Raw genomic sequence first — 10,952 nt, 5'->3', positions numbered from 1 at the left:
CACTCGTATTAAATTAATTTTTCGGAAGATTTAATACATATTGCAAAACTTATGAGTAACCTTGTATTTAATATTTAATTCTTTTTCTAAAGTAAACATTTTTTATTGACATAAAAAAAATAGAAAATTTTAATTATTTATAAATAGCTTAAAAAGAGCTAAAATATTTGACAATTATACCGTTTGTAGATAATAATTAAGTATTTATTTTAACACTTCGTTAATACTTCAAGATTCTACGATTATTCTTTTTTGAGTTGAAATAAAATATAAATATCAATTTTTGTCGAAAACTAAAATACAGTACCTATTTGTATGTATTAAAATGTCTTCTGAAGTTGTTTTTGAGAAAAATTTAAAAATATTGTAGACATGCGACAATTTTATTTAATACCCTATTATTACATTATTAGTTCAAATAGCTCGTCTTTTTTGTTTAAAATCTATTTTTTTCGTAAACCTAAAATGATTTATTTAATTTATTAAATTTCAATCAACTATGCATCGGAAGTAAAGTTTTTTAGATTATTTTTAATACAAAGATAGTTAATTACCGTTTGGCGTTTACGAAGTGCCTATACTTCAAGAAAAGTAATTAGTTATTTTTAGTTAAAATTTATTATATTTTTGTGGAAAATATTTTATATATTTTGTACTTTTCTTATTATTATTTCTAAAAGAATAATAATATTGTAATTTTATTTTTATTTTCAGACATTTGGAGAGGTTAGGCATCTCCCATCCACTTTCCACCAATGGAAATGACTCGTATGAGTGTATATGTGGTTATTTTAATATTGTAGAGTTGTTATTATTATGGCATTTTTTTTTATTCAATACAATGATTAATGACTAAAATAAAAACACAATCAGGACATCATATTGAATAACCCATTTTTTTTTTTTTTTAGTTTCAAGTTTAAAATTTCTGAAGCGTTTTTTTTTTTTAAAAAAAGACAAATAAACCTGAAAAAATGTTGATAAAATTTAGATAGCATAATACGATAATGATATAATGATTCTATATGTACAATATTATTCAATATTTTATTATCAAATATTAAATAATACAATATTAAAGTTATTTTCTCTCGGCTCCCATAATTGGAATATGCTGTTAAAACCGAAATGAATGGCAAGCTTACTTATTGGAGTCTATTAATCATAACCATTGAGCATAGACATAATAAATTAATTAAACATTAAACATCAAAACAATATTTAACAATATGTGTAAGACTGTTAGACATCTGTATGTCTATGATTATGACGTAACTACGATATGTATAACCATAGAAAATTAAAATATGCTATAACCGTGGACGTAAATAAATTATTGTTAATTTTTTTTTATTATTAAAGTATTACAACGTTGTCATTTCATGGAACAATATACGCAATCAATTATTGTATTGTTGTTCTCTACATTATCATTTATCAGTCGGACAACGTCGAAGGACGGAGATAGCAGCAATACGAAAACTACTTAATAAAGCAAACTGAACTACTGAACTGATGTAGCAAATGTTCGTTTTCAAAAAACATCTGTGTCTGTGTTCGATTTAATATTTAATAGAATTATTATTATTACTAGTTATTTTTACTACGAATTACGATTATTTAAGTATTACATTTTGATTTCAAATCGTGAATAATTATTTTAATCAGTTTATTCTTGCATTTCTATTTTCTATGCTGTCCATTGATTTCACATGGCTGTCTAGTTTATCATATAATTATCGAATTTATGACTAACCTTGTTCGTTGTGGGCCTAGTACCAGTTTCTCAGGTGTCCTTGTTTTGGCAAATCTTTGTTTTCGACTGTCTAAATGAGCGAAGATAGTTTGCAACCCAACTGTATTCTACAGCAACCGTCACCTACTACATCTATTTACCAGCCAATCGTACCTGACATTGAATTCGAACAGCCTTTAAGCGACAATCTGGACCCCAAAGATAGAGAGAATCAACCTCTACTGGGACGCATGGATCATACTCCGGGTTATAATCATTTTCCAGGTAACTAAATTAATTCATTTTCATATACATATAATCATCTGTTAATAGTAAAATACTTCTAAGTAGGTATTTACTATTTAGTTGTATAACTTATTGTTTATCAGTATTTATTATACTATTATTAATTATTATAATATTATTTATTATGTACCTATACATTATAAGATATAAGTAATAACTAATAAGACTAATTTAACTAATATAAAGAATATTAAATAACCTCTAATAGTTTGTGTATTGATTAATAACTCAATACATCAAGAGATTATCAATAATTAACAATTACCATTAATCTGCTAAAGTATATTTATTTATACATAATTAAACTAAGTAATTATTATCATTTAATTTATTTTAATTATGAGTAATTATTAAAATAAGATATAATGTTAAACATCCATTTGGTTTATGTTTTACCATAGATCTCATTATATTCTATGGCTTTACTAAACTTGTAATATTTGTTTAATCATTCTTAAGACTATTATTTAATAATATCAATATTTGCATTGCATAATTTTTCAAATCATAATATTGAGCTTAATACATAATCAAATAATCAATAAACTTAAATGTATTATATCATCTTTAGCTTAAATTGTAATTTAACTTTCTTTTTGTTTTGAGCTCACTTGTGATAGGTGAGTTATGTTGAGTACCTATTATGTTTACTCATTAAAAATACATAATTTAAGAAATTTAATATAGGATGAATATAATTAAAATATTAATTAATCTAAATAATTCAATTAAATGGCATGTTAGATATTAGTTGAAGTACCTATATCTATATAATAAAATAAAAACAAAAAATATATTTTATGGGTATATTATTCTACAATGAGTCACCACAATACCTATGAATGAGGATAATTATCATATGGCAAGTAAATTATAATATTGCATATCACATTTATGATGATATACATTTTTCATGAATGTAATATATCTATAAGTTTTTTTTCCTTCATGGTTGTTGTAAAAAATGCACTTACAATTTGAATATAGTAATAATAATAATAAATAACTATTTTTAAGTACAATAGATTCAATGATATAATTTTATCTGAATTGGTATTGATAGGTATGTCAACTAAGAACTATAATATTTTTTAAATCAAAATAATTACTGGGAATTTTTAATTTTATCAATTTAGCATAAATAGTTTGATAATTTTTTTTATTTTTAATAGATATTAAATAATTAATTTAAATGGTTTATCCTTGGGGCCTATGCTATGCTATATAATTAAAAAAAAAGAAAAGAAATATAATTTAGAGTGGATGAAAAAGTAATGTCACTAATAACTTTATTCTGTCTATATAAAAATATTTCAAGTATCGGTTTTTCTTAAAAATAGTATTTTATTTCATGAACCATGAACTGTTTTATTTAATTTTAAAATTATTTTACTGATCTAAAAAAAAATATGCATGTATATCTTACAATGTTCTATAATATATCTTATTAGATATGATAAAATATTTAGCAAAGTACTTATTATATTATAGTATTATGTATGTATTAATATATTTAATATAATATTATGCTGTGTAATCGGTTATTGATTACTGAAAGTTAATAACTAAAGGTCAATTGTTATTTTTGTGTTATCTGTTTACCACTAGAGTTTGATTGAAGCTGTATAATGTTTATGTGTTATATCAATTCTAAGTAATAGGTTATATTGTTATGAGAAATTCATCTAATTATATACCACACCTTTTTAAGTACTTGACTAAATGTGTTATGTAGAAAGAATGGATAATACTGTAAACTACATAATATTATTATCTTAAATACTGATAATGTTTAAATCATTATTTACATTATTATATGTATTTGAATAAAAAGTTATTTTATTATCTTTAAATTTAGTAAGGCACATGATTAATTTAGGAAATTCAATATTGTTTTATAATTTATAGTATTTTAAACTCATAATGTTTGAAGATATAATTAAAGTTGATTATGATTGTTTTGAAAACTATAGTAAATTATATATCTATTTGTTGTATGTATAAAAAATAACATAAAATATAATTTGTTATTTTATTTTTTTTGTAGATGATCCAGCATTCAGTTATGTTATTAAACAATCAGAGTTAGCTATAGATAATAGTGTCTTTCCTGAGCGCATTTATCAAGGGTCCAGTGGCAGCTATTTTGTCAAAGATACAAATAGTGTAAGTTTTGTTTGCAAATATATATATTTTAAAGTAAATAGCTCTAATTCTAACCGTTCTAAATTTAAAATGCATGACTAAATAGAATCTATTTATTGTGATTTTTATTGTTGTCATTTGCTAATAAAATTATTAAAACAAATTATTTTATATTTTAGAAAATTATTGGTGTTTTCAAACCAAAAGATGAAGAACCTTATGGTTTGTTGAATCCAAAATGGATTAAATGGTTACATAAAAACTGTTGTCCTTGTTGCTTTGGTCGTTCTTGTTTAATACCTAATCAAGGATACCTATCAGAAGCTGGTGCAAGTCTTGTATCGACAAAACTTGGATTAAATATTGTACCTAAAACTAAGGTTGCAAAATTGGTTAGTGAGACATTCAACTATGGACGTATAGACAGAGAGAAGACTAGAATGAAACATGCTATCAACGATCATTTTCCTAAATTGGGACGGCGATTTAACAGACTTGGTCTTAGGCCCAAAGTATTTAAAGTAAATTAAATTTTTTTGACTAATTTGATAATATGTATATTTTTGCTTTCAGATAGGATCCTTCCAATTATTCATGGAAGGTTATAAAGATGCTGAATATTGGCTTAGACGACTTGAATTAGCTCCATTACCATTAAATCTTCAATCCCGTTTTCAAATTCAATTTGAAAGGCTAGTTGTGTTAGATTACATTATTCGAAATACTGATCGAGGTAATGATAATTGGTTGATTAGGTATGATCAACCGAGCTTAAGCTCAAGCCCAAATGCTAGTCTTACAAATTCTACTGTTAGTGAAAGCTCAAATGTAAGTCAAATTATCATTTATGTTTATGTTTATTTTAAAATATTTAAATAAATAATTATTGGTGTTTATATTTCTATAGGAATGGAATAGTGTTCAAGAACCAGACATAAAGATAGCAGCTATTGATAATGGTTTAGCATTTCCATTTAAACATCCTGACTCATGGCGTGCATATCCCTATCATTGGGCATGGCTTCCACAAGCAAAAATTCCATTCAGTAAGGATACGAGAGAACTAGTATTACCTTATCTATCAGATATGAATTTTGTTCAAGATTTGTGTGATGATCTTTACAATTTGTTTAAGGTAATAGTACTTACAAATAGTATATCCCAAAAACTAGTTGAGGTTTTTTTAAATTATATCATATTTAAACTTCTTAAAAAAAAAAAAAAATACAATTAAAATAAAATTGAATTGATATTATCACTTTGTTAAATCATTGATATATCATATCCTTATAGAAGGTTTTTTATATGAGTATATGTATTATATTTGTATGTGTAATAATTTAAGTTAGTGATTCAATTTGTAATTTTAGCTTAAGACTCTTAAAGATTTTGGTAATTTCTTTAAATATTTCATAGTTACTTATTCAATTTAATTAATAATGAGATAGTTAATGTCAATTCAGTATTTACTGTAATACTTAATTGTGTATAAATATATACATTTTGTTAAATCAAAGTTGTGTCTCATAAATGTTGATGCTGTTAATTTATAATTTTTGTCTTATTATAATGTTTTTTTTTTTAGTAAAAATGATTGAATTATCAATGCTTAAGATTAAATTTTAAATATATTTTATTTAAAAATGTATTTTAGTGACTAACTAATTCATTGTATTGCACAAAGGCTGAATTATAAAAAATTATCTGTGAACTAGCCATAATTGTTGGTGCTTATAAAAAATAGCTAAGTTAATCATTGTTAATATATTTCAACTTGCAGATGGACAAAGGATTTGATAGACATATGTTTGAAAAGCAAATGAGTGTTATGCGTGGACAGATATTAAATTTAACTCAAGCTCTAAAAGATGGCAAAAGTCCTGTACAACTTGTTCAAATGCCAGCTGTCATTGTTGAAAGGTAATGACAAAAAATATTAATTAATTATCTATAGTTTGGTGTTTGCAATTAATAATTATTTTTATATATAGTATCCATATTAAAATTTAAAAAATATACAGTATTAAAAATGACATGTTAATTTTAATATCATATTGTTAAAAGTATTTATCTAAGTAATTAATTAAGTATTTTTTTTTAAAGATATTTATAAATCTTATTATTAAGAGAGTTAAGAGGACATTATTGTTGTTTGTTTTGTCTCCATTTTACTACGAATACCAAGCATTGTAAATTATGTTCAGAATAATTTATTTTACTTTGTTATTTTTAGTACTAGAGTAAAATGTCCTATATTTAAATTCAAAAGTAAGAATATTATCTAGAGCCTTATGGGGTTTTTTACTATATTTTGATTTTGAAGCCAGTTATGAGTGTTTTGAACTTAATAAACACTTAATTTTTAAATGTTCACAACTTGCTTTAAAATTAAAATATAAAAAAAATCAACCCATTTTGGTGCTTAATATCATAATATTTTATATTAAATTTGATGTTCTTGTCTATTGGTATATTTTTATTTTAAATAGAGTTTAAAGTTATATGCTTGACTATTTATATCAAAATTATGGTGCTCAGGTATACCTTAATGATAAACTGCTTTAATATCTCTCAAAAATGCAACAAACAAGTTAGGTTAAGCAAGTTTCATAATCTTGCTGAATAAATAATAGTAATGTACTTTTATCTCTTCAAAGAATATAAAATTATTGGTAGTCAAAACCATTTTTAAGCCTAAAAACCCAAGGTCCATCCATTTTTTTCCATGGTTTCTATTGTTAAGCAGTTCAGCATCACACTGTTTTGTTGAAGTAACCTTCCACGGTTATATTTCCTTTTTCCAGTGAATCTAGCCTTGTCAATCTGTATTGAATTTATGACAATGTTTATCTTTGGTCATTTTTGAAAAATATTTGATCATACTTCATGATGCATATCAAATCAGTCTGTAACCGTCTCCTGGTATCTATCTGTTAAGGTAACTATTGTCTTCAAAGGTATGTCCGATAAAAAAATATTATCAATTCTAAAATTTCCATCAGTTTTAGTTTACTATCAGACTTGTTCAAGTCCTCATAGTAAAAAAAGTTATTCCTCTGTCATATACTACTCAAAGTGTTGGATACTCTTTTTTTTACTTTAGAGAACAAATAAAAATCACTCGCAATTAAGTTTTCTAGCATCTATCATTTCACTATCATATATTTTATGGCATAATAATATTTCTTCAACAGTGTCCAATAAACCATGTTCTCTTAAAAACAGTGGTATTTTCTTCACTATTGACGATAAAAAATAAAAATCTTTAATTATATGTCAAACTAATAACTATACAAAAATAATAAGAACATGATGAATGATTGACAACCATTAGATTACTTACAAACTTATTTAATGAACTATATTACACTGTCGTACATCAATAATTTTATTTTTTAGTACCCAACGATAAATATGGGCAAAAAATTCAAAACTTGTATACTCCAAATTTTATTTTTATTTTATTTTAATTGCTGCTTGGATATGTGGTCTGCACATATGATTATAGACCATATGCATTTGTAGACCCCATATCCAGGAGCACCTACATTATTTTGATTAATACCAATTGAACCCAATATAATATTATGATGTAGTTATTTATTGTAGTAAATATTTAGTAAAAGGGTGTTCTGTATTTTTTCCTTTTCCTTTTTACTAATCTAGATTGACTATAGGCATAATAATTTTGGAGTTGTCCAAATGTTATATCCTTACCTATACTCTATCTTGTGCAAGAGTAACCTCAGACACAGTGATCAATTTTTGTTCGTTTGAGTCAGACCTAAATACTACAATCATCAGTTAAATTGGTTTTTATCTACAGCCTTCATTTCTAACAATTGGTCACAACTAAAAATTGCCTAACCGTATTAATTTTAGAAAAATGTAAGCTAAGCGGTATTAGTATAATTAAGTGACTCGAGACCATATCATATGATGTATGTTAGTTATACCCATAATGCAGAAGATTGCAGACTAGAGTTACTCTTATTTAAGACAATATTTACAATCAATAGCAAATTAATTTTTTTTTTTCTGTAAAATAAGTCTTGTCAAGCTTTATATAATATTATTTTTATTTTTCAGGTCTAAAGGTCATGTGGGAACTACTTCCAAGTTTCGTTCATTCAGCGATACATTTACTCAAAGATTTCAAAACAAAAGTCCTTTCTTTTCATGGTGTTAAATGCTCTTTATTTAGAATACATAAATGTTAATACTGGTCAGTGTTTTTTTTTTAAATGTTTATTTTAATTGCAACATTACAGATAATAGATTTTTTACAAAATTGTCTTTATTTTTGTTGCTTAAGTTTTTTGATCAGTTATTGTTAGTTTTAAATTATTTAATACATACATTGTCTGATTATCACAATTAGTTATTAAGAAAATAATATATAATCCTTGAGATTTAAAACGAAAAATCTATTATTTAATTTATACGTTTTATTGTATGTTTTACTTCTGTTAATAATGAAGTAAATCACTTAATTTTGCATCTAGTTCTAGTCTCAAATTAATAAACTAATTGATAAATTAATTTTTTTTCAGTTTTAAACATTGAAAATAATGTCAACATTGTGTGTAATAAATAATTATAGAAGGCTGTGGATGTATTTAAAATAATACTTGATATTTTTTCGGCAAACAGGGATAAACAGCCTATAGTTATTTTAATTGTAATTTTTTTTTAATAAATTAAAAGTCAAGGTTGCATTTGGAACTGAGATAATGTTTATTAACGTCAGTTATATATAATTCTGTAAGTCTTTGAGACAAAAATTGCAATCATTTTGCAATTGATAACTGATATTTTTCATTTAATTCAGTTCCTAATTCAATCGTAATATATTATTTAAATTTATTATATAAGTTATTTTTCTGCATTGTAGTTTAATAATAATTATTTTTCCATTCCACTATTATTTATAAACATTTTATTGTTATTTATACTCAAACATTAAATGAAATATGAAATAAAAATAAAAATGTTTTATTTAATTTTTGATATAGTTAATACTGAACTTAATTAAATACAAAAAATAGAAAGTTTCATCATTAGAATTGTATTTTATCTGTTAATTTTATAAAACAATATTAAATTCTGGAATTAAATTTTTCTTTTGTAAATTAATGTCTAAGGGACATTTTCTGTGATCAGTTTATTTCTTTTATTCTATTTGGGATTTTGACATTGTGTCATATACTTTATAATTCATTATATAATTTAACTAAATAATTTATCAGCTTAATTAGCTCACGTATCATAATGTTACACATTTATATATATTATTGGTTTAGTTTATTCTAATTGTTAAAATTATAGTGTGCATTTGTTGTTGTATAGTGAATAATTTTATAAGGAATAAACAAATACATTTTCAGCATTAGTTTGATAATTATTTATATAAATCATATTTTCTAATACAACCGATATAATGCAAACAAACTAAATTATACAATACTTATGACTAGCTAGAAGGTTAATTCAATTCTACCTTGTATGAATAATTATTAGCTAGTTATGTTTTAACATATTTTGTACTCTAGTTGTTTCAAAGTGAGGCTCTAAATATTGCTTTCCTCAAAAAAGTCCTGGTAGATATTCAATATTATTCTAAAAATTTAATTTATACCTATTTTCATGAATTGAGTTATAATAAATTATTATTATTATTATTTTATAAATATAATTTAGCATTTAACACATAGAGATAATCCATTTCTTTGAATAGAAGCAAAAAAATTGAACTTGGTTATCATATTATTATCAAGTTAATTTATTATTATTTTTTTTTTACATTTGTAATTTAGTTTAATAATATTTGTGTTTGTAATTTTGTTTACTTAATATTTAAAATTTATTTATATTAAGCCATTTTTGGGATCCCAAAGTGAAAAAAAATGTGTAAAACATAATAGTCTTGTAAATAATGAGTACATATCTAGTAATTTACAGTTGCGTTATTATTCGATATAATATCCAAGGTGGCGTGGAAATTCACTCAGTTTCACTATAATAAAATAAACAATAACTGTTTTTTTATCGTGTATATTGTAGCAATTTATGTAATTTAACCATACATATAGCCATTTATTATAGCCTATAGATTGGTTTTACTTTGAGTATTTTTTCAGAATAATAGACATTATTAAACAGTTAAACATATTGTTTTGTCATCATGCATTTGCGTACCTAACAAATTTTAAAATAATAGCAAAAAACTATTGAAACAACATATTAATAGAAGTTATACACTTACATTAGTACAACAGGTTTCTATCAAATAAGTATTATATGAAATCAAGTATATTATATTTAAATACACTATACACATAATACATTTTTAAATATTTTTGTTCTTGACTTCTATTGCAAATTGTTTAGCATTTTTCTAAATATAAAACAAAAACTTTTAGTATTAAAATAATTAAAATAATCTAAACCTATAACCTGTATGGTTATATTGACCAATGATACAGTGGAAGACAAACCATTTCATGATCCGCTTTGTATGTCTCTTTTCGTTTGGTTCGTATACTCGTTCTTCTTTTTATTTATTCTACTTTTTTCAAGTAGCTTCACTTTGGTTTCTAAAGGTGAGTATGAAATATTTTTATCATTTAACCAGTCTTGAACAATTTATTATTTTGAATTGATTGTTGGTGCTTTATTTAATTCCATTTAATAGTTATTTGCGTAATTAACAAATTTTAAATTTTAAAAACCACTTTAATTTCACTATTAATTTTTGAATGATAAT

At 23.7% G+C, this 10,952-nt stretch overlaps 1 protein-coding gene across 3 annotated transcripts; it reads left to right on the top strand.

Moving 5' to 3' along the window:
- Nucleotides 1–1,488: 1,488 nt before the first annotated feature.
- Nucleotides 1,489–9,019, top strand: LOC112599100 (phosphatidylinositol 4-kinase type 2-beta). 3 transcript variants are annotated; one of them, XM_025345841.1, is made up of 8 exons: nucleotides 1,489–2,020; nucleotides 4,089–4,207; nucleotides 4,366–4,698; nucleotides 4,760–5,014; nucleotides 5,094–5,321; nucleotides 5,967–6,106; nucleotides 8,276–8,411; nucleotides 8,740–9,019. In XM_025345841.1, the coding sequence occupies exons 1-7, from the start codon at nucleotides 1,831–1,833 to the stop codon at nucleotides 8,373–8,375; spliced, it is 1,365 nt and encodes a 454-aa protein (XP_025201626.1). In that variant the 5' UTR covers nucleotides 1,489–1,830; the 3' UTR covers nucleotides 8,376–8,411; nucleotides 8,740–9,019. The 3 variants fall into 3 exon arrangements, with proteins under 3 accessions (XP_025201626.1, XP_025201625.1, XP_025201627.1); XM_025345840.1 differs by lacking the exon at nucleotides 8,740–9,019 and having other exon boundaries at nucleotides 8,276–8,415; XM_025345842.1 differs by lacking the exons at nucleotides 1,489–2,020; nucleotides 8,740–9,019 and adding an exon at nucleotides 3,950–4,013 and having other exon boundaries at nucleotides 8,276–8,415.
- The last annotated feature ends 1,933 nt before the right edge of the window (nucleotides 9,020–10,952 follow it).

The sequence above is a fragment of the Melanaphis sacchari genome, unplaced genomic scaffold (genome assembly GCF_002803265.2).
Source record: "Melanaphis sacchari strain LSU unplaced genomic scaffold, SCAv2.0 Contig4_pilon_pilon, whole genome shotgun sequence".
In the NCBI taxonomy this organism is placed as follows: Eukaryota; Metazoa; Arthropoda; class Insecta; order Hemiptera; family Aphididae; genus Melanaphis; species Melanaphis sacchari.
Note: the sequence above shows the minus strand (reverse complement) of the source record. Positions and strands in the feature narration are given on the sequence as shown.

What these genes read in the sequence shown, in the direction of transcription:
- LOC112599100 (XM_025345841.1), top strand. Translation starts at nt 1,831, where the DNA reads ATGAGCGAAGATAGTTTGCAACCCAACTGTATTCTACAGCAACCGTCA. An exon ending in GACTTGGTCTTAGGCCCAAA is followed by an intron (nt 4,699 to 4,759) that starts GTATTTAAAGTA and finishes TTTTGCTTTCAG; the next exon opens with ATAGGATCCTTCCAATTATT. An exon ending in CTGTTAGTGAAAGCTCAAAT is followed by an intron (nt 5,015 to 5,093) that starts GTAAGTCAAATT and finishes ATATTTCTATAG; the next exon opens with GAATGGAATAGTGTTCAAGA.